The following is a 24,186-nucleotide window of genomic DNA, read 5'->3' on the forward strand; positions in this document are numbered from 1 at the left end:
GTGACAATTTAAAATATTGAGATATAGAGTGGATTAGCTGATCCCCATTTTCCATCTCTGGCCTCTATGATCCTAAAACTCAAAATGATAAGTTATTTGAAGGACAAGTGATTTAGCCAACTTTGTTGATTCGACCTTCCCAAAACTAGTACACATTGCCTGCCTGCCTCAAATTCTGTATTTTTCAAAAAGACCATGGGTTTTTAAAAAATAATTTAATAGCATACAGACCTGGTTTCCCCCAGCATTATGACATTCATAAACTCCAACAACACCATCTGCAAAATGGCCCAAAGTGTCGAGGCAATTGGTACCCTGCTGCAAAGCCCCAAAAGCTATATCTTGATGATCAGGTACCCTAAATATAAAAGAAACATCTGTTTTAATTCAATTTCTCTCTTGCTTTAACTTTGATGCCCTTCCTTTACTTAACAGCTTTCCAGATGAGGCAATTGGCAACAGGTAAGTATTTTATTTGGTACACAGGCTATATTCCACTCCCCACAACATTTTGAAGAAGTTACAAGTTATTATTTGGTCAAGAGACCCTGCTCTCATAACTAAGCAGTCAAAGGTTTCCAGTGGATTTGTAGGCTAAAAGATTGAATATGAGTGAAATATACTGGAGAACTACAATGAACATGAGCATTAGAAAGTCCCATCACAAGTGTGGCTGGCAGCAATGTGTGTAGTTAAGGTTCTATAACACTTTCCACTGTGTAACTCTTTCCATTATAAATCCCTCTTCTGTGTAGCTCATGACTTTGTCAAACTTTAACCACTGAGGCAGAAATTTGGCATGCTGCAGTTCTGCCTCAGGCTGATTTTTTTCTGTAAGTTCAGTAAAAAACAGTTACACCATTTCTGAAAATGAAGTTTGCGGAAAATATGTTGCTTTGTCAATGTTCACAAATACAACTGTTCCTTTGAGAAACTAATGCCTCCATGCTTTGGAGCAGGGACTTGACATTTGTCAGAGAGTCTCTGTGGCATTAAGGACTGCCTTTTGTGCTCCCCATGAAAAATTCACTATTTGGTGACTCTATAGACCACGGAAAATCATGGTTTATTATTTGTACTACCATAGTGCCTAGGAGCCCCAATCCTGGACCAAGACCATATTGTGCTAGGCATGGGTGGCAGGTATAATAGGCCAGGTGCTTTATTATGCCCCATGCAGGTTCCGGGGCAGCACCTGTTACTCAGCTTCCTGGGTTCATCAGTAATCTCTCTGGACTCCAGGAAGATAACGGATGGACCCAGGAAGTGAAGTAGCAAATACTGCTCCTTCAATGGCCCCAGAATCTGCATGGGGCATATCAAAAGCCTCTTCGGATGAGAGAGGCTTTTCTCTGCAGTGGCTTGGAGTCTGGAGAGGGGCGGCGTGGCTGCCGCTGGCCCAGGGCAGCCCCAGGCAGGTTGTGGGGAGGAGGGGGATGACGACATTGGGGCACCTCTGGACAGGGGGTGGAGCTCTTGGAACTCTCTGGTTGAGGGGGGAATTGTGGCCCTGGCTGCCGGGGGGGAGTGGCAGGGGGTCTTGGAGCTCTGGCTGGTGGGAAGGGGCGGGCGGAAGGGGCAGAGCTGGGGGCTAGCCTCCCTAAGGGGGGGCTCCACCTACCAACCATTGTAGGAGTGTCACCTACACACCTCCTGGGTGTGGTGTTCTGTCCTCTCTAGTGGCTCCGAGACCACTTAGAGAGCTATGGCTACAGAGCAGTCTCGTTAATCTAACAACCATATGGCTTTGAGCTCATACAGTAGAGGCTCATGCACTAAGCTCCAGAGGTCCTGGGTTCGATCCTAGTGGCTCCGAGACCACTAGGTGCTGTACAAATAGAAAACAAAGACAGTCCCTGCCCCAAGATTATTACACATATTCAGTAGAGGCTTTTTAGGGACTGGCAGCAAAGATTTCATCTGCATTGAGCATGCTTTAAAAAAAAAAAAAAAAAAAAAAAAAGCTGAGCAGGACTTTTACCGCAATTGTTTCCCAGGGCTACTGAGCACCAGGCACCAGAACTAGGAGCACAGAATATTTCTCCTGTGTTCACACTAGTGGCACCCAGTCAGCACAGAAGGGGAGAAGAAGACAGCCTGACTCAAATGCAGAGGAATGAACATGGAAATGGACATGGTGGAATAGGGATAAATGGCAGGATAATAGAGTGGGGAGGTGGCCTTGGGTTATCCTGCCTTTTCTACTTCTTCTGCCTCCCACATCCTGCTCCTACTGCCTCTGCTTTCCACCAGTTTCTCCAGGCACTCAGGTCAACCCTGTGTCTCCCAGTCCTCTTCTTTAGATGATGGATAGGCTCCTGCCTCCCTTCACACCCATCCCACTGCTCCACTCTGAGCACTGAATAAGGCAGATGTCCTGTGGAAAATATAGTGTCACTTAAATACTATCATAATGTATACAATATAAGAGGGTTCAATTAAAGTTGCACAGGCAAACTTTACTCTGGAATTCCTTAATTTTTGTGCATTTGATTTTGCAACTTTAACATTTTTTATGTAGATTTGTGAATATATATGTATTAATGTTACAGAATGTGCCAAAACTGGAACCTTGAATCCAAATCCTTGTCAGAGCTACAGGATGAACTGCACCTTCGTCTCCTTAGTCCATCTTCAGTACACCCTGACAGGCCAGGTTCCTGCACCTCACTCTGGGTGGAACCAAGCAATCCAACCACTTTGTGACTGGGTCTCTGACTTGCAACCCCCAGTGGTTCCCAGCCACGGTAACACCAGAAGCCCAACCTCATTTTTGGCACCCGTAACAGTTTCCCTTCAGGAGCCTGTGACAACAAGTTTGCAGTGACACAGAAATTGTATCTTCAGAACAAAGCATTATTTATTCATTCTTCAAAAGTACAAAGCACACAGATCAAAAGATAAAACAACAGAACATCTACACACATGGGTATTGCTTATAAAAGCTGGCAAGGAAAGTTTAAGATGTAAGAACCCCTCTACCCTGCTGATTCTATCTCTGGCAGGGAGAAGCAGACTACATTCCTTTGTGCTTGCCAGACTGTCCACTTTCCACTGACATACCCTGCGCAGTCTTTTCTAGCTCACCCAAACTTCCTCCATTTTCTAAAGTCTTTGAGGTTTACGATCCTCCAAGATCCCTGGCTTTAGCCCTGGGAAGAGTAAACCTTTTTAGTTTGGATGAAGCCAGACAATTTCGTCCCTGTTGATGGTCCAGCCATTGTTAACTCCTTTGAAGCTGTTTACCTCAGAGGTCTTATTTTTGCCACTGTTTCATTTCTGGTGGGTTACCCCGGCCACTTCCTTTGAGTTAACTATGCATTCAGGCAGAATAATCTTACCCAGATAAACTGAGTTGCATATGATTGATTTATAAATAGATAAATAGTGATTTCCCAGTTCTCACCACTTGTAATCAGATTTTTTTTTTTTTTTTTTTTTTTTAGCCCAGACGACCACCTGCATAACAGGACATAAAATCTCATCTAGTAATTCCTGCACAGAACCCACCCCTACGGTTTTGATTCCAGGTTGGATTCAAAATTGCAGTGATTGTTAAATTTTTATTCTAGTTTGGATGCAGCTGAAATCTTGACATTTTGGCCCCAAAGCCTTGCAAAGACAGGTGGAAAGTTTATGCCACAACTGAACAAGTAGTTTAGCATAAAACCTAACGTGGATCTGAACACTAACCATTGAGCTCTCCAACTTTTAAGGAAGGTTCATTTTAAAAAAGAGCCATTTATTAGGAAAGAATGAGGGTCTGGACACTGACTTTACAAAGGAGGTTTAAGCCGTAATTAACTGCTAATATTTTAAAAGCTTGACATGGTAAAGAATTACAGGTTAATAATGCTTTATTTACTGAAGACTGGGGAATAGTATTTGTTATAAGTTATCTATTAGCCTTCATTGAGGATACTTCCACTAAAATTTAGCATTGCCATCTTGAGGTAAAATTCAAGATGGTGACATGGTGAAAGAACAAAGCTACAAAATGCCAAATTTATTAGCTGCTTGAGGACTTGCAGGAAGGTACGAGTAATCTTAAAATTTCTAGTTAAGTTTCAAATGAAATTCATGCAAATCCTAAAACAAGACACCCTAAAGCATAACTGTCGGTAGGTACGGGTGGGGGGGAGTTGCAGGGAGAGGAACATCTGTTCAAATGGAACAGAGATCATTTTTACCCAACTCTAAGGGAAAGTATATATCCCATGGCACTTTTTGAAAAGAAAAAAAAAATAACTGGTCTCCTTACCATTATTATCCCTCTTTATAAGACAGGTTCTAATGTTTATGGGTCTGTGAAAGTTTTTACTGAGGGTATATTAGCTGCTGCTTTTGCCTACAAAGATCACTGTACTACCAGTATTTATCTAATTGTATTCTAACTTAAAGTGTTTTGGAACTCCTACAGCAAGAAATGTGCTACTGTATAAAAGCCACATACCATTCTACAATTATTTAATAAGATTAGCTATATGACAGATACTAGCTCACAGACCCCCTAGGTCTGACAGGTAGGGTTAGTGGTAGGCTATTAAGCCATGGTGGTTTTATTCATTTAAAATCTTTGTCTGGTAAATAAATACAGCTCTGAAGATTTTTCTGTCCTACAGAAGAGATGAATGGAAATCCACCAGATATTCTCATGCCTGGGCTCTAACCAATGCCTCCAAAGTACACCTCTACCCCAATATAACGTGACCAGATATAACATGAATTTGGATATAACACAGTAAAACAGCGCTCCAGGGAGGTGGGGCTGCGCGCTCCGGTGGATCAAAGCAAGTTCAATATAACGCGGTTTCACCTATAACACGATAAGATTTTTTGGCTCCGGAGGACAGCGTTATATCGGGGTAGAGGTGTACCTTAAATGTTTTCATCTGAAGACCTCAGTTAACCTATCACATAAATCTACATGGGAGGATCGCTCAATAAACTGGCAGTAAAAGTTTTTCACTGCACCTAGTTTAAGGCTTCTCACAGAGCTAAGCATGTCACACTGGTGAAGCGGAGAGCAGAGAAGGATGAAGAATGATGCATTTCCAGCAAGCAGCTAGCCCAGGAGTACAGCAGTTTTGGAGAAGAAAGTCAGCCCTCTTAGCAGTGACTGAATCACATGATGCAATTGCAATATTGATATGGAGCAAGAGGAAAGGGGATGGGTCAGTGAAGAAAATGAGAGCAGAATAAAGTACTAAGCAAAACTGCATGTTTTAACTAGCTAATATCCTAGATGCCTGTGCAGGAGAGATGTAGTAAAGTTTCTGGCCAAAGCCAGGTAAAGAAAGAACCTACGCTGCCAGAAAACAGAAAGGCTGTTTGAGACTCACCTTAACTCAGGATAGACGTTTTCAAGATACCACTTGAAAGGTTTGCAGCTAAGTCTCTTTCTCAGTTCCATTCGGCTTTGAATACTAGAGAGAAACAAAAACAGCAAGTTCTGGCAGTTGCATTAGATGCATTTTAAAGCACATTTAATAAGTGAGACATTTATCAGTAGAAATATATTTCAAAGAAATGAAACACCCCTTTGCTCTCATGAACTACTAATGGCAAACACAATAAGTGAATAGTAAGAAGCAGCAGATCAGACTTACTTGCCGTAAGGTACGTTTCTGGCTGAAGGCACTGCTGCGTAATAGAAATTTTTGTACTCATCCATCCACACTTCTGCTGCCCTACGCGTATTTCTAGGAACAAATCAAATTGAGATGCAGGTTATGTTTTCTCCTGTCACAATCATGACTCTTATTTTTGTCTGTTTTGATTATGTTTATTTTTCCCCCACCCACTACTACACATGTCAGAGAGGTGCTATGACTGAAGCGCACACATTTGGAATGGATTTTGTGCCTTCCTTATGCTTAGGTCTACTCCACACTTAAAATTTAGGTCAACATAGGTATAATGCTCAAGAGTGTGAAAATTCCACACCAAGTGCCTCAGCTATGCCATTATAGTCCCGCAGTGTAGAGATAGCCTAAGGGCTTGTCAACACATGAAAATTAACCCATAATAAGATAAGGTGTGAATTTAAAGTGGATTACCTATTCCTAATTAATTCCATGTGTGGACATACTTATTTTGCAATAAAAGAGTTCATACATGACATTAATCAGGAATAGCAGACCAGTCCTAATAGCAGGTCCAAGCTTCCAATTAGAAAAGGTAAAAAGTTTAGTTCAAGGCTTTCATTTTCTACAAAGCTCTTTTTGAAAGCAATTTTGTTAATTCATTAGGCCACATCTTGCAAAGAAACCAAATTTACTGAGTGGTTTTTGAATCAGCAATTTGGAAGAATCTAAAATCTCAATAGCTGGCAATATTTGACAGTTTGCCTTTTATCTTACAAGCAGTTTTCACTAAAGCCAGAGAAAACTGACACACCATCTTATGGAATGTGCATTTCTCAACCTCCTTTTTGTCCCTCCACTACACACCACCTTGAACAGATAAATAATTGTAAGTGGTGAAACATTTAGACTTATGAACCTAGAGGTTTTGTTACAGCTGAGATGACAAAGATTGTGAGACCCCTTCAATTTTTAAAAAAAGAAAAGGAGTACTAGTGGCACCTCAGAGACTAACCAATTTATTTGAGCATAAGCTTTCGTGAGCTACAGCTCCGTTCATCGGATGCATCCGATGAAGTGAGCTGTAGCTCACGAAAGCTTATGCTCAAATAAATTGGTTAGTCTCTAAGGTGCCACTAGTACTCCTTTTTTCTTTTTGCGAATACAGACTAACATGGCTGCTACTTTGAAACCTTCAATTTTAAGTAGTTATGTACTTAGGTCATTTTTAGACATCTCTATGACCTCCTGAGGTATGTACAATTGGACAGGAAGGATATGGACAATATTCCCAGTACAAACTTTTTAAACTCTCTAAAATGTAGTTTTTCAGCTCTTCCTCCTGTCAAAACTTTCTCTTCACACACACCCCTCTGCTCCCAGAGGGAGCCTTATTACCTTTTACAAAATTAGAAGTGATCGTTTGGGGAATTAAAGTTTTATTTCATTAGCCCCTTCCATGCTCTGAAGCCTATTTTGTACATTTGGCAATAAAAATCTCTAGTGATTTATGGGACATTACCCATCTTCATCAGCTCAGGGAGGATAGGTCCATGAATGGCTATTAGCCAAGATGTTCAGGGATTCAACCCCATGTTTCAGAGTAACAGCCGTGTTAGTCTGTATTCGCAAAAAGAAAAAGGAGTACTTGTGGCACCTTAGAGACTAACCAATTTATCTGGGCATCCGATGAAGCGAGCTGTAGCTCACAAAAGCTTATGCTCAAATAAATTGGTTAGTCTCTAAGGTGCCACAAGTACTCCTTTTCTTTTTGCGAACCCCATGTTATGGCTGTCCCTAGCCTCTGGTTTGCAAGAAGCTAGGAGTGGACAACGGGGGATGGATCACTCAATGATTGACTGTTCTGTTCATTCCCTCTGCAGCACCTGGCATTGGCCACTGCTGGAAGACAGGATACTGGGCTAGATGGACCTCTGGTCTGACCCAGTATGGCTGTTCTTATGTTATCTTTGGAAACACACATTGCTTTGGGAGTTAAGACATCTTTAATTTGTATCCTTCTGATTCTGCAGGGGAAATGAAATGACCACGAGCTGGTCAAAAACTCCTGAGTGCAAAAACCACAAGCAAAGAGGAAGCTCAAACAATCTCTGCGTTTTGATTGGCGATAATTTCCTTGTGGAAACTGCTAATTTTCTAAATAAACTCCCTTTCAGCCAAAACTGAGGAGTTATTTTTCAGCTCCCCTTCTGCTTCTGGCTTTTGTCAGGGATACTTCCTAATTTAGTCAACAGCAATTCAAGTATAAACAAAATTGTATTAATTAACCTTATCCACCCACCCCCCCAAAAGCAATTACAGTGACTTGTAAGGGTTTTCACGGCCTTTCAGTCCTTGATGCAGCTGGGCAGCCAAAGGGGGAGGAGGAGGAAAATCAGCCACGTGGAAAGGCAGAGCAGGAGAGACATTGGTTATAGATTTCAGAGTAGCAGTCGTGTTAGTCTGTATTCGCAAAAAGAAAAGGAGTACTTGTGGCACCTTAGAGACTAACAAATTTATTTGAGCGTAAGCTTTTGTGAGCTACAGCTCACTTCATCGGATGCATTCAGTGGAAAATACAGTGGGGAGATTTATATACACAGAGAACATGAAACAGTGGGTGTTACCATACACACTGTAACAAGAATGATCAGGTAAGGTGAGCTATTACCAACAGGAGAGCGGGCGGGGTGGGGGGAACCTTTTGTAGTGATAATCAAGGTGGGCCATTTCCAGCAGCTGACAAGAACGTCTGAGGAACAGTGGGGGGGCGGGGGGAAATAAACATGGGGAAATAGTTTTACTTTGTGTAATGACCCATGCACTCCCTGTCTCTATTCAAAACTAAGTTCATTGTATCCAGTTTGCAAATTAATTCCAATTCAGCAGTCTCTCCTTGGAGTCTGTTTTTGAAGTTTTTTTTGTTGAAGTATTGCCACTTTTAGGTCTGTAATCGAGTGACCAGAGAGACTGAAGTGTTCTCCAACTGGTTTTTGAATGTTATAATCCTTGACATCTGATTTGTGTCCATTTATTCCTTTACGTAGAGACTGTCCAGTTTGACCAATGTACATGGCAGAGGGGCACTGCTGGTACATGATGGCATATATCACATTTGTAGATCTGCAGGTGAACGAGCCTCTGATATTGTGGCTGATGTGATTAGGCCCTATGATGTATTCAGGGCACACCACTCCCCACTGTTCCTCAGACATTCTTCAGAGTAACAGCCGTGTTAGTCTGTATTCGCAAAAAGAAAAGGAGTACTTGTGGCACCTTAGAGACTAACCAATTTATTTGAGCATGAGCTTTCGTGAGCTACAGCTCACTTCATCGGATGCATACTGTGGAGTATGCATCCGATGAAGTGAGCTGTAGCTCACGAAAGCTCATGCTCAAATAAATTGGTTAGTCTCTAAGGTGCCACAAGTATTCCTTTTCTTTTTTCAGACAGACATTCTTGTCAACTGCTGGAAATGGCCCACCTTGATTATCACTACAAAAGGTCCCCCCCACCCCGCTCTCCTGCTGGTAATAGCTCACCTTACCTGATCACTCTCATTACAGTGTGTATGGTAACACCCATTGTTTCATGTTCTCTGTGTATATAAATCTCCCCACTGTATTTTCCACTGAATGCATCTGATGAAGTGAGCTGTAGCTCACGAAAGCTTACGCTCAAATAAATTTGTTAGTCTCTAAGGTGCCACAAGTCCTCCTTTTCTTTTTGCGAATACAGACTAACACGGCTGCTACTCTGAATCCTGTTAAAATTGTTGGAGAAGGTGGTGATGGTGCCTCCCTTAAAAGCTCTTTCTCCCTGGCCCAATGACTATCCATTGTCATTCATAGTGACAATTTGTACAGGGAAAGTGTGAGAATGACACTGCAACCTGGACCGTAGAGCACTCTCTCTCAGTGTGGGAGACACAATTTCAAATTCTTTGTCTCTCACATTCCAGGTGAATGCCCTAACCACTGGGCTAAAACTTATAAGGGATGAACCTCCACCTCTTGTCATTTTCTGAATCTGGTGTCTGCCTTTCCTTTGCTTTGTCAAAATGCCTGAAATTTAAAATAGAATTTTTGGTCAGAACCAAAAAGTTGAACTTTGACATTACCAAAACATTTTGATTTTTCCAGTTTGGTTGAAACAATTGTGTGAATCTGACACAAATTCGCAAATAGTTTTGGTTAACCCAAACATGCTTTCTTGGCTAGTAAGCTACTTGTCTGAAAAATTTCGCCCATCTCTATTAAGTACCTATTAAGTCTTTTGGGAGGAAAAGCGTCTTGGTATTAGCCCAAAACTGAAAATTGCAGAGCAGTGTGCAAATTACATAGTCTTTCATTAACATGACCCTGAAAGCTACTGTGAAATTGATATGCAGTTACGTCATAAACCCAACCCATATAGTGGAATCAGTAGATCATCTTATTTCCTGGTGTAATATTAATATAATGTAATCAAGACAGGGTATTTCATTATCAATCTTTTGTTTCCTCACATGTGCCATTAATAATTTTCCACAGCAGCATAACATTCAGATCTCAACAGAAAGGGGAAAGCAGATATTTAAAGAAAAATCCCTGCTAAAACTATTCAGAGAAACAAGACCAGTAATTTTATTTCACCAAACCAGCCAATTCATTAGTGCTGCGTAAAAAGTAGAATCAATCTGCACTTCCAAAGAGAGAGTATTTTATCTAATGTGAAACACTGCCTAAGGGATTGGCTCAAAAGCTTCCAGGTGTGAAGAACGTATGTCTGGGCTCCCTAGATCAGTGGTTTTCAAAGTTCAGGTCGCGACCAGCACTAGGTCGTGGAATGCAAGGCACTGGGTTGCCTTACTCAGCACCGAGAGACCCTGGCAGCCAGCCGTGAAAACTAGTAGCCCCTACCTGTTCTGAAACCGCACTGCATCCTGGCAACAGGTCCGGCTCGTAGGCAGGGGGGGCCACAGGGCTCCTTGTGCTACTCCCACCCTGAGCACTGGCTCCGCATTCGGGGGGGGGGGGGGGGGGGATATGTGCCTGTGGGCGAGAGCCACTTGGAGTCGCTTGCGCACCTCCACTTAGGAGCCAGATCTGCTGGCTGCTTCTGGGGCACAGCGCAGTCCGCGGTGCCAGGACAGGCAGGAAGCCTGCCTCTGCACCCTGACTGTGCTGCTGACCAGGAGCAGCTGGAGGTAAGCCCACGCCCCAATCCCTTGCCCCACCACTGAGCCGCCCAACCCCCCCAACCCAGAGCCCCCTCCCACATCCCAAACCCCTCATCCCCAGCTCCATGGGATCGTGGGCATCAACAATTTTCTTCTACTGGGTCACCAGAAAAAAAAAGTTTGAAAACCACTGCTCTAGATGACTCGTATTAAATATGATTTGCTTGGGCTCCAGGAATCCCTACAGTACAAAACACATCATTTTATTCTGTTTGCATTTAGCATTTTGTAAATCCTATAAATTATTGATGCTTCATCAACTTGGGAGAACTTGGAGGAATTCCCAAACGCAAATGCTCGACATACTTTGTGCCTAGAATAAGGGTTTGTCTATGCTACGGATACTACAGTGGCTCAGCTACAGTGCTGTGGCGACGTAATATAGACTCTTCTTACAGTGACAGAAGGGGTTTTTCCATCTGCCTTGCCAAGTGGCGGTAGCATTCGTCCATCAACCTAGTAGCATCTACACTGGGTTAGGCTGGCATAGCTATGGTGCTCAATTTCACACCCCTTAATGACACACTTATGTTGATCTAAACTTTAAGTGTAGACCAGGCCTCATGCTGCATCTCTGATTCTTTGGGAAAACAACACGTGAATGTAATACTACTACAATGTATTTATACTGTACCTTGATGCATAGGTCTCAAAGCTCTTTACAAAAGTTGATAAAAATCATTTTCCTCATTCTACAGAACTGAGAAGAAGTTAGTGATTCAAGTTCACACAGTGAATCAATAGCAGAGATGGGATTTCTTAACTTCTGAACCATGCTGCCTCCCCAAAAAGGTGGTGGTGGTGGGGGGCGGGGGGGGGGGGGGTTAAAGTTACAGTATAAGGAAGGAAAACTTCATATAACACACACAAAGAAAGAGGAGTGGATATTTTTGACAGGTCAGATTCTAATAGGTACTACTCATTGCAAGTATCAGAATCTGGGCCTATGTGATTATTAACATGACACCACAGAATTGTTTAGTATTGAACTAGCAACCTCAAACCAAAATGTAACACACAAATATACAAAAAGAACACACCGTTGGTGGATTCTGAGTGTCTGACGTGGAAAAATGAACAATTTAATTTTCTTCATCTTTTAAAAACAGACTGAATACTGAAGATAAAGCCTTTATTTCCCTCAAGACCTTTTAAGAAGATATACACACAAAGTTTTCAAAGTTGATAAGTTTCCATTGTTAAAATATTTTCCATTGTTTCCCTTTCCCCATTTGGCCCAGAATTCTTCCGGCTGATAGCAGGCAATTCCTTACCTCTTTATTAAAACATTTCACCACTATCAGCTTAATCTTCCAATTTTTATTTTTGCCCTAATTTCAGCATCTGAGTTATCACTAGGGCTGAAAGGTAATCTCCTTTTAATTAAAAAATTTCTTCATAAGATTTGCACTTCAGATCCTATTGTACATATTTTTAGTAAAAGGCCCTGGAAGTTTAATGAAGTTACTGCCACCTGCTGGCTAACTGGAAAAACCCCAAAATCCACAGTTCCACAATTTAGCCAAGAACTTGCAAATAGTTACCTTGCAAACACAGTACCACTCCCACCAGGGAAGGTGTAAGGATGTTGCTTGCGGAATACATGACCCACTCTGCTGCATGGGATAATTTCAAGGCTCCCTCCACATTGCCACACTCTGAATGAAATCTCTGCAATTAGGAATGCATGATAAGAATCCACATAAACCTAAAGTAATTTGTAAATTCTGACTCTTCACACATTTTTCCAATATATGTACTATGTCACGTAGGATTAAAGGAAAATATTTAGCTTGCAGAGAACATAATGAGCTTTTATAGGTACTTGTCTGGAAGAAAAGTAAAGATGACTCTCTGAAAAAGCTAACAAACTGGGATCAGCATGTCTGACAGTCTCACTTCAGTGTTCTCTAAACTCTGGAGAAGCAGCTATGGATTTATATCCCTTTGCCTGCCAGTATTTATAAAGTTCCACTGGTGAGTTTTACTAGAGAGTTTACACAGCTTTCGGACCAGAGATTAAAATCTATAGTGGACTGATGCGAAACAAAACAACTAAATTCAAGTGTGAGCTATGTAGAGTTGTACTTATTGATAAAAGTTTGAAGCTAGTTTGCATAGTTTCAGCAGAGAGCTGGGTGAAGGGTAAGCACACAACAGATGTCAATATTAGAAGTCATACGGGGTTTAGGAGGATTTCTTCTGAATGTCAGATCATGGAATTAGAACTGGCACAGTTTGCACAAAAAGCTAGCTTTTTAAAAAAAGGATTGAAATAATCACGAATTCAGTCCAACAAGATAGCGTTTGTATTCAATATTGAAGTTGATTTTATTTTTACAATAAATTTTGAAATACCTGCCTGCAAGCCAAATTCTGTTGCCCGGCTCGGTGTGTGTGATCTCTCACACCAAACCGGCAGGCCCTCAATATAAAAGGCAAAATGCGACTATGTAATGTTAACAGCTTGGTTCATCATGAAAGAGTCGACCCATTGTTCTCTAAAATGTGTCTTTAAATACTACTCTCCCTTTTTCCCCCCCTCTCGCAGCTGCAAATGTTTCAACGCTCCCCCTATCATCTCCGTCCCAGGGGCTAGTGCAGATGAGAAGGCAGAAAAAAAAAAACGCACTCATGATGAAATGTTCTGAGCTCATGCAGTCCTCCCACACTGAAAGAGCTCAGCAGAATGTGTGGAGGAAAACAATGGCAGAGTCCAGGAAAGCAGAAAATGAACGCGAGGACAGGAGGGACGAGCAAGATGAGAGGTTGCGGGAGCAAGAGGAGAGGTGGCGGCAGCATGATGAGAGGAGGCAGGATGCAATGCTGAGGCTACTGGGGGATCAAACGGATATGCTCTGGCTTCTGGTGGAGGAAAGGCAGCAGGAGCACAGACCGCTGCTGCAGCCCCTGTGTAACCGCCCACCCTCCTCCCCAAGTTCCATGCACTCTGCCGACTGAATGCGCTTAGTGTGGACATATGCAATTGACTGCATAAAATCGATTTCTAAAAACTGACTTCTGTAATGTCGACCTAATTTCGTAGCGTAGACATACCCTTAGAAACTCTTCACCTTGAGAGAATTACAGCTTCCAGTCTGCCCTCCCCGCCCCACCTCAAGCTCCTGATCCTGAAAAGCATTTAAGCACCTGCTTAACTTTAAGCACATGAAGTCAGTAGGACTACTCATGCTTAAAATTAAACATGTACTTAAGTGCTCTTCTGGATTCGGGCCAAAAGAGTGAAAGGAAACCGTATAGAGAACGTGTGGGACAGCAGGAGAGAAAGTGCTTGGACAGGGATCTCAGGGCTGTGTTCCCACAGAAGGAAAAAAGGACTGAGTGAGCTGATGGAACCTTCCATCAGCAGGTAAAGAAAGAAGGGCATTAAAATATACTGACTGGCTCAAGGATAATACTGTATGCACTGGTTAAAAATGCTTTCAGTTAAAGTAAAGTCAACTGCAACATGCAGTATTAGTTTTACAATGAATTTCCTGGTAATTTTTAAAAAAGTGACCATAATTGCAACTTTCAAATAAGCATGATTTAGTAATGCACAATCAACATGAGAGCCAAACACTTGAATCAAGTGTTTGAATACTCTCATGTGTATTATAGTTCAGCCAGGAGTTATTTTAGTGAAGTTCCATGGCCTGTGTTATATAGGAGGTGAGACCAGACAATCCTTCCAATCCTTGAATGTACTGAATTATTTGCATTACTGTAGTGTACTTCTGGCAACAGATTCACATAAATGCACTCCGAGGCTTTAAATAAGAGTGTATGTAAAAAACCCTGAATGGATGGATGGATATATGACACACTAAAAGTTTGAAAGTAGTGTACTGTGCATATGCAGTACACAAATTTGAACTGTAACTGGTTTCTAAATTAAAGTACTTTAAAAAATGTCTAAGATACTTAATATAGTAAAACTATATTTTATTTTATATATTTTAATATAGTAAAACAAAGTAAAACTATTTCCCCTTGTTTATTTCCCCCCCTACTGTTCTGGTCAACTGCTGGAAATGGCCCACCTTGATTATCACTACAAAAGGTTCCCTCCCGCCCCCACTCTCCTGTTGGTAATAGCTCACCTTTCCTGATCACTCTTGTTACAGTGTGTATGGTAACACCCATTGTTTCATGTTCTCTCTGTATATAAAATCTCCCCCCTATATTTTCCACTGTATGCATCCGATGAAGTGAGCTGTAGCTCACGAAAGCTTATGCTCTAATAAATTTGTTAGTCTTTAAGGTGCCACAAGTACTCCTTTTCTTTTTGTGGATACAGACTAACACGGCTGCTACTCTGAAACCTCTTAATATAGTCCTTCAGTAAAGACAGAAGCAAACTGGAAGTTCTAAAAAGCTGTCACAGTGAAAAATGTTTTTGAATACACCTCTCTTAGCAGAAGCAGAAAACTTCATGCTACTGTAACCCAAACAACCAAAACAGAATTATTCAGCTCAAATATCACCCTTAGCCCAAGAACAAGCATTGGAACATGGCCAAAGGCCAGTTTTTTCCCAAAATAATAGAACTATCTTAAACTTAGGTCCAAGTGGTCTACTAGAACAGATGATAAAAAATTATATTAGATCAGTCTTCAGCCAGCTACATTTTAATTGATTTCTTAAAGTATACATAAGAGGATTAAACCCATGAACTTTTGTGTTCTGTTTTACATGATTAAATTTCAGCAACATCTTAAGAAACCCCTTAAACTGGTAGCACTTAGACACTGCTGCATTTTAATCAATTTAGCTAGAAGACAATGCCATTTTAGAGCTATACCGGAAATTATTTTTCAAAAATGCAATCTGTATTCCTGTAATTTCTTACTTCCATTTTATTGGCCTGCCTTTTCACAAAAATAATTGAACTGTATAGTTAACAAATGCTTCCCTCTCAGTCACTCATATTCAACATTCTAGTCCTACCCCGTTCTAATTCTTTATTTTAATCTGAAGCTTGGCCGTCTTTGAATTTTTGCCAATAATCCACTTAGTCTTAACTGTCATTTAAATCCTGACTGTACAAACAGAAGAAAGCCATGTACATACCTAAGTTTTCTCCACCCCACACATCCATCATCATATCATACTTTCCTAACTCTTCGAAATAGAATTTGTCCATCACAAACAACCCGCCAGCTATCATTGGTGTTCTAAAGAGACAGAAGGGAGAAAAGTCAGAAGTTAAATATTTAATGATCTGCCAGTTTATTATGCTTTATCATTTGAACCTTCAAGGCTGAATGCTTACTTGAAGTAGTCTTGCAATATTTTTATCTTGAAGGCATTTAGTCACTATTCCTCATATAGCACTACATGCATACCACCACACTAGCATTTCTAAGGAATATACTGCTTCATGGCTTATATACCTAAAGTTTGTTTCTATTTCCAGATCCTTATTCAGGTCTCTCATTCCTTTTATATAGGACATGTACTCAGAGTCAAACTGAATTTTAAAACCTTTACCATAGTCTTAGCATAATAAAGGTATTAATTTCAATTCATGAAAGAAGGGGTCATCTTATAAGTGCAGACAGTACACTAAGATCCTTAGAAATAATAGTTATTTTGCACTTATAACAGATTCTAGCTAAGGGTCTCAAGAGTGCTATACAAGCAATGAAAGAACTAAGCCTCATCACCCCAATGAGGTAGGGTAAATATCCTCTTTTTGCAGCTGGGGAAATGAAGTAGTCCATTCAGTCATATTTACATTTTTCAATGTTTGTCAAGCCAAGTGGTGTACATAGAGTATATATTATAATGTGTTCATGTCATATACATCTGACAGTTAACTGTTGATAATTAACCTATGATGTTTAACAGGCCAACAAGCTAGTTAAAAAATAGTTCTACACATTCTAGAAAAAGGGAAAAACAGAAGAAGCTCTTGATGTTAACTATTAAATGCTATCAGACTTTTGCTTATTACGTTTATCAATAATGGAAGCTGAACAATGAATAACAGTGATTATTTCCATTCAAATCCACAGACTTGTACTATCAGCTTCTTGCTTCTGTTACATGTGGTACAACACCAGCTTGCACAATACTAAAAACCATACGTGAAGGATGGGAAAGGAAAAAAGTAATGTACGACTCAGCTTCAGGCAACGTTCTAGAAAAACATTATAGTCCTGCAAGTTTTTGTCTTGCATTTAAACTTTCATAAAAGGACTCCCTAGCACTTATCAGTTAGCATAGGGATCATTTGTCAAAGACAACATTTGGGAGATAGTAGCTCAGGAAGTTGCACATTTTAAAATATCTACAACATTGTTTTGTGAGGGGAAAGATGTTGACAGGAACATACTTTATGGGAGCAACTGGGTTTCCTTGTCTTGCTCTTCTTTGCTCTGGTGTCATGTAATCCCATTTGAACACCAAGTTCCAATCAAAGCCTAAAAGGGGGGGGAAAAAATCAGAAAGGAAAAAAATGGAAAGTTAACTGAAGTTTTAATTCATTGTTCAGCTTTTACTGATGCTTTTTCTTACTAAAAATTGGGAACGGACATTCAGATTAGATGGTTAGCGCAAAACAAATAGTTTAACATAAGGATTCAAATGAACATCTGAACTCAGGTAAACATCTGAGGGGAGAACAGAAATGAAAAGGAAAGGATGGAAGAGAAGAATCTAGATATGAGACAGAAATGGGCTCAAATGTAAACTAAATTTATCTTGAAATACTTCTATATTGTATTTTAAAATCCACAGTCAGCAACACTAAATGAGAAACAAAAAGCCTTGGTATGGATCTAGTCTCACACACCTCTGGTTAAGTAGAGCATCAAAGAACTTTCAGTCATCATGGACACAAGAGGTCATTACCACAGTTATCTGATTGGTCAGATTATACATATCACTCCCACAGCAGCTAATGTTTGTTTATTTGTTCATCTCTGTTTATTACAAGCAGCACTCTCCTGGATGTCACCATAGATTATTTGCAATTTCGTTCACCTACCTAGTTTGGAAACCTACTTATGCCACTTTCTTTAACTGCATGCTTAGAAAATATGGCATGTTAAAACCTTCAGGTGCAGTGCTTTATGTTTAACTAAAATTGTTTTATGTAAGGGTGAAAAACCTCTTTCTTTGGACAGCTTGCTTTATGAATTAAGATTAGGAAAACAAGCATAGAAACTGCCAAAGCTAGATCAGACTAGTCATGTATCCAGTCCAGCATTCTGTCTCCAACTGTGGCTCGTACCAGATGCTTCAGAAGAAGGTGCGAGAAACCCAGCAGCTATGGGATAATTGGCCAAGTGAAAATTTCTTCCTATTCCCACATCTGAGGAAGCCTCATGCCCTGAAGCATGGAAGTTTACACACTATACTAGGAGAAAGCTACAATGCTTATTGCGTAATGACTAACATGACAGCTATTCACACTATACCTGCTACCAAAAGCATTTAGAACAGATTAGGTCATCTAATGGAGGATTTCCAAATTTGTCAAGAGAGATCAGAGGTTTTCCTTTTCTGAATGGAGGTATAGCAATTTGCCTTTGGAGAAATGGGATAGATAGGAAAAGGACAAAACTGGCTCAGGAAACATTTGCCCCACCACGTCTATTGCACTAAGGATCCTTAACACGTGCTAATAGATTTCTGCCTGGTAGAATTGATGTGGACAGCAAAATGAAAACAGCTGAATCCATCTTTGACCCCACAAGATATTTATATTAATTTTATATTCACAGAAAATGAGTAGTAGTTCTGAAGTATTTCATCAGACAAGCGTGCCAACAGGGCAAACCTCTTGACAAGTTTGGAGGTTCCTATAAAATGTTTATTCTATAAACACTAAAAAAAGCATTTCCACATTATATTTAGAGCTTTCATCTCTTAAAAAGCACTTTTAGATATAAAAGGAAGTAGTATTACATTAGATAACAAAATCTCCATCACAACAAGAAAAATGTACCCTGATACTTTGTATCCTATTAAGTCAAATTTATTTTGTACTCCATAAAATTATTTGAATTACAGTGACCTATACTGTAGCTGCTGTTCCAGTGCACAAGCACTATTGAGACAAAGAGTTACATACCCTATGCTGAAAACAAGGGGTCTTTTTTGGAACGCAGGAGAGAGTGTTACAAAACACAGAATAAGCGTAGAAAGCACTTTTAATGATAGTATTGTTTTTGCTTCACCATCTTCAGTGACTGGGGAAAGCCTGAGCTCAATAAGCCGAGATCACCTACTCAATAACAAGAGTTGTTTTAAACAGCACGTTTATACGTATCACTCAAGTGCAGGCCTCATGTGAAAAAGGTATTTCCTCTTCCTTCATGTGCAAGATAATTTATGGACACTCCTATCACTAAGTGTTTAGATCTAATTTAATAACATTCTATTACAGTAATTGAAGATATTTTTTCAACAAGTAACAACACTTTTACAACATTAACAGTATGAAGAGGTTGAAAACTGTCTTGGACCAAAAAGATGAAAATACATGGATTTGGAAACTGTGGTCAGATTTAGAAGTGAAAGTAAGGAATTTTTTTCCCTTTCTCCTACCCTTTAAAAAATATAAAATAAAATAATAATAATAATAATAAATGTAGTGCTTGGAAAAAACACCAGACTGCTAGTCCTGGGTAATTAAGTTCTCTCCCCACAGATCATGTATAAAAGCAGTGTAAGTAAGATTTCCCATGCCTCAGTCATGACATGGAGAGACTACATCTAGGGATGAAAGGATAGCTCAGTTTCCATGCTTAGTCTTCGGCCTTTGCTGAGATGGCCAGAGATGCCACATGTCCCAGTGACTCTGATTGGGGTCTGTCGTCAGGGAACAGGGGGACACCACATATTCATGTAACAGACCTCTAAACTATTTTTAAAAGTTTGAACGTGTAACATTTCTATTGCTAAAATTCAAAAGTAGGCAAATCCCACCTTTTGAGTCCATGATGGCAGAGGGTCCCACATGCTTAAACTGATGGGGGGCAAGTGGGCAGGACTGGGGAACCACAGCTCCATAGGAGTAACATGAGGAGTAGCGGCAGACTATTAGACACATTCACCATTACCCTCTCTTCCTCTCTCCACCCATTCCCATGGAGCAAGGGTTTAAGCAGCACAACCACTATGGCAGCTAGTCCACAGCTGGAAGGAGGGAATACTACCTCAGTTGGCAGAGAATTCCAATGCACAAATAGTGGTGCACAGATATCCAGGATTTAAAAGCATGGCAAACAAAAACACTAGACTTGCATATTTTAGAAAGCTGGCACATGTATACATACCACCACCAGAATGCTTAGGAAGTGCTAATTTTGTATACATTTAGAATTCAGTTATTTACCTTCTTTATAATAATGAGCATATAATTGTGGGGAAATTGCATGCCTCAGCGTATTAATAAAGGGATAAGGAGCCTCTCATCTCCAGGTCACAGGTTGGAACTTGAGACTCAAGTGTAGTGTCTGAAGTGAAGACTGACCATATTCAGTCTAGTTTCATCAGTAGGGATCGTTCCTAAGACAGCCAATGTAACTAGCAAATCCAGTGGCAGTCTCAGTAAACACTAAAGACTAAATGGGCATGGAAACTGAACTACTCTCCCTGAACGGATCCCCTCTAAGCCATGGTTGAAACACACTGGAGATCAGCATGAAGGGGTTTCCACTGAAACTGCTTGAACAGTACCTGTCATGTGAACAGAGTTCAGTTTCCAGGGTTGTCACTCATCCACTTTGCTTTGTCTTGTATTTTAATGGCAGCACCGAAGAGCTCAGCCCTGGTTTGAAGTTTTATAAGTGTTGTATAAAGTGTTTATTGTCAGTCAACTATTCACACAATAGGTTCAGGGAGTGCTTTTAATTTATTATTTTGAAAGAAAGACACTACTATTTCTAACAGTTCTCCATCATAAAATTAAGGAATAATGGAATGGTAGAATCTTTCTAACCAGTATATATATATTTTTAAAGGTAGCCACTGTACCCTACCATGCACACAATTAATGACTGTATTGTCAAATAGTTTAGTCCAATTGTTTGAGATGAGAGTTTAGTTTTAATTTTTAAACAATGTGCATGCATGCATGCATCAGGGGCAGAGAGAGTGAGGAAAAAAAAAAAAAAAAAATCAACAAGCACTCCATTACTGATGACTTGCCAAGCTATATAGAGATAAATGCCTTATCTAAGACCAGAATCAAATACTGTGCCATATGCTTCTCCTGAAGTGCATGCAAAATTACCATAAACATTGGTGAGAGTTTTGCATGAGAACAGGGTAGTATAAACCTTAAGAGTTTGTTTATGGCTCAAAAGAAACAGTTTTCAAATAATGGAATCAGAATCCAATTTGAGTCCAGTCTAAGCCCAGGAAGACACTGTGAAAACACCAACCTGATGTGTGAAAAGGAACAAGGGTGCATTAATGCTGTCTGTTCTGGGAATGCAGCAATTATGTTTTGCGCTTTGATGCATTAATTTTTTGTTGACTCATATTCCAGTACAGGTACATACCGCCTTTTAAATCAGCTGACGCCCCCACGTACTGGAAGTTGTCCATATTAATTACATCAATTATAGGAGACACAACTCTGGTCTTGTCCTAAAATAAATATTAAAAAGTAATATTGAAATAATGAAATCAATAGAAAAAGATTCAAGCAGGATGAGATGTTGAACCATTTAGTGGGAGACCATTAGCACCCCTTTTCCTGTTTTTGACTCACTCTGAACAGTCAGAAAGAGTTTCTCCTATTGGCTCTCTCAGCAAGAGAGTTCTCTCCATCACCTCCAGAAGCAGCTGCCTCGTCTTATGGTTTTCACCCCCCTCTTCATTCTAGGCTACTTTTATACAAATTTAATCCCCTCCCTTTGACTTGACCCTGAAGCAGACATCACTGCATTGCACATCAAACCTCAGAAAGCAAGTCAGAAGCACTTGCACCATTCTTAGCTTAAAACTACCCCAAAGAACAGGCGTGTCAAAGCTGCTCCAGAATTCAGATCTCAAGTCTCCTGCAATCCAGTATACTGCAGTACTCACCAGGTCTTTGCTAGTCTACCACCGTAACCCAATTTAAAAATAAATAAAAAATGTTTTGATGCTGCTGCATCAGGAGATTCTTTCATTAGCACGGATAATGTTACATGCCAGTGCAGAATGCAAGAAACCTGGGTTCTTAAGGAGGTCAATAGACTCCACATTCAAATACTCAATTAGGTAGGAAAAAGGTCAAAATATTAAATCCATGAAAAGTGGATTAATTAATTAAAATTAATCTTAATTGCTAACTCCCTAATGATCTCAGTATAGCCACTGCAAGTTATTACAAGTACCTATAATCTTGTGAAATACTGAGTATTTTACAGGAGTCAGGTCATCTTACCTTCAGTGTAAGAAATCTACAGCCTACTAAATTTGTCAAGGAGGATCTAATTGGGTCTGTAGTTAAAATTCAAGCTAAGGGTCCTAACCAATATCATTTCAGTAGTGGCACATAGGCCAAGTATGACCCTTCATCGAACACTTTAAACCTTGAACACTGTGTTGCATCCATAGTAGAGGGACAACTAATGAAATAATTAGTCTAGTCTAGGTTAGAAAAACCCAGACACACAAATCAAGCTTGAGACACAGGACAGGCCAGAAAAGGCAAAATATAGCTTTTTTGCTCCCCTACCTTTTATATATCCACTTGCTCCGAGCTAATCCTAGATATAAACTGCACAGACAAAGACTGGCGCTAAATGATCCCTTTTGTGCTCTCAAAATAAGCAGTCAATTTTCCATCCAGTTCAAGTATGCTGGATCTTAACTATTCCATTAATTTATATGAATGGGTTACACAAAAAACAAAAAAATGAAACCCCCCAGAAAGTAAGATGTTTGAACAAAAACAAAAAAACAAAACAAGTTGTTGTTTTACTTTGGTAAAAATATTTCCAAATACTGAGATAGAGGTAGGGGAAACATCCTTGTTTAAAAGTAAGTGCGGGGGGAGCGGCCTCACAGTGGGAACGCAGGCACATTGCAGCCTATCTGGTTGTTTTTATAGTACAACCAGCACTGGATGTCCATGTATAGCAACCAATTCTACACTAAATACTGCTCAGTATCTAAGCCCATCTCTGAGAGAACCTTTCTGGGTTGCAATTTCTAAAATAATTCTGCTTGGCACAGCTGAGTGGCAGTAAAAGATGCTCAAATCACCTTTGCAGCTCTGCAATATGGGGCTGTTACACCAGGAGGAGATTGCCAGAACACAGCAGAGTTCCAGCCATGCCTTCTATGTCAGAGGTGGGTGTAATGGGGTAGGTGGCAGCTTGCTGACTATATATCCATCTGTGATTCCCACATGCCAGGAATTCTAGTCCGGTCCATTTCACTTTGATACCCACACACTAGTACAGTGGTTCTCAAACTTTTGTACTGGTGACCCCTTTCACACAGCAAGCCTCTGAGTGTGACCCCCCTTATAAATTAAAAACACTTTTAAATATATTTAACACTATTATAAATGCTGGATGAAAAGCATGGTTTGGGGTGGAAGCTGACTGCTCACGACCCCCCATGTAATAACCTTACGACCCCCTGAGGAGTCCTGACCCCCAGTTTGAGAACCCCTGAACTAGTATCACAATGTTTATACAAAAACTTTATAAAGCTTTTATATATATATTTTTTTAAATATCCCACAAACTAAATTGTAGGTCCAAACTACCAGACAGTAGCTCTCTAATACTGCATTACTCTCCAGTTTTTTTAAATGATTATATCATCCCTGGTTTTCCTCATGACTTGTAAAGCAATAGATTGTGTGTGTGTGTGTGTGTGGGGGGGGGGGGGAGACGACAACAAAATGGACAGAGCATTTATGTATTCTTAATATTAATTCTTGCACCATGCTACTAAAACTGTTAATGCAGATAAAGTGTTAACTGATATTCAGGCTTCAGTCTATAGGGGGTACAGGACCATCCACTGAAAAGATTAAATTCAGTGGCTCCCCTGAAATGGCCATTAATTAAACTGCATTTGTTATGCGAAAAGATACTTAATTTGCATTGCTGAAATCCTATAGGAAGTCTGATGTGCATTTTGAAAATCAGAACAAAGGCTAAGTGAAAACCTTGTTACATTTTTTAGTCTGCTGCTTCTGTTCTGTAGGTTTTCCACTATACTTTGCAATGGCATATAGAACTGAAAAGGTGTGTGTGTTTTGTGGTGACGTTGAAGGGAAATGAAGTGTGAACACAGTATGAGTCTCTAGATCCTGGAAATTCGAAGTAATACAGTATTTCATTTTAATATTTGGTAGAGAAGTAATACAGGCTTTACAGATCTGGTGTATCATATACTTTACTTAAACCATC

At 40.2% G+C, this 24,186-nt stretch overlaps 1 protein-coding gene across 1 annotated transcript in view; it reads right to left on the reverse strand.

The window, feature by feature from the left end:
* The window catches only part of GALNT2 (polypeptide N-acetylgalactosaminyltransferase 2), a 141,975-nt gene that overhangs the window by 15,993 nt on the left and 101,796 nt on the right, over nt 1–24,186 (reverse strand). The window contains exons 8-14 of the mRNA XM_074948819.1: nt 21,328–21,415; nt 17,148–17,235; nt 15,881–15,984; nt 12,352–12,478; nt 5,610–5,702; nt 5,343–5,426; nt 232–358 (exon numbers count right to left, since the gene is read on the reverse strand). Of these exons, the coding sequence (XP_074804920.1) occupies nt 232–358; nt 5,343–5,426; nt 5,610–5,702; nt 12,352–12,478; nt 15,881–15,984; nt 17,148–17,235; nt 21,328–21,415 (711 nt within the window). The remainder of the gene's footprint in view (nt 1–231; nt 359–5,342; nt 5,427–5,609; nt 5,703–12,351; nt 12,479–15,880; nt 15,985–17,147; nt 17,236–21,327; nt 21,416–24,186) is intronic.

The sequence above is a fragment of the Natator depressus genome, chromosome 3 (genome assembly GCF_965152275.1).
Source record: "Natator depressus isolate rNatDep1 chromosome 3, rNatDep2.hap1, whole genome shotgun sequence".
Lineage (NCBI taxonomy): Eukaryota > Metazoa > Chordata > Testudines > Cheloniidae > Natator > Natator depressus.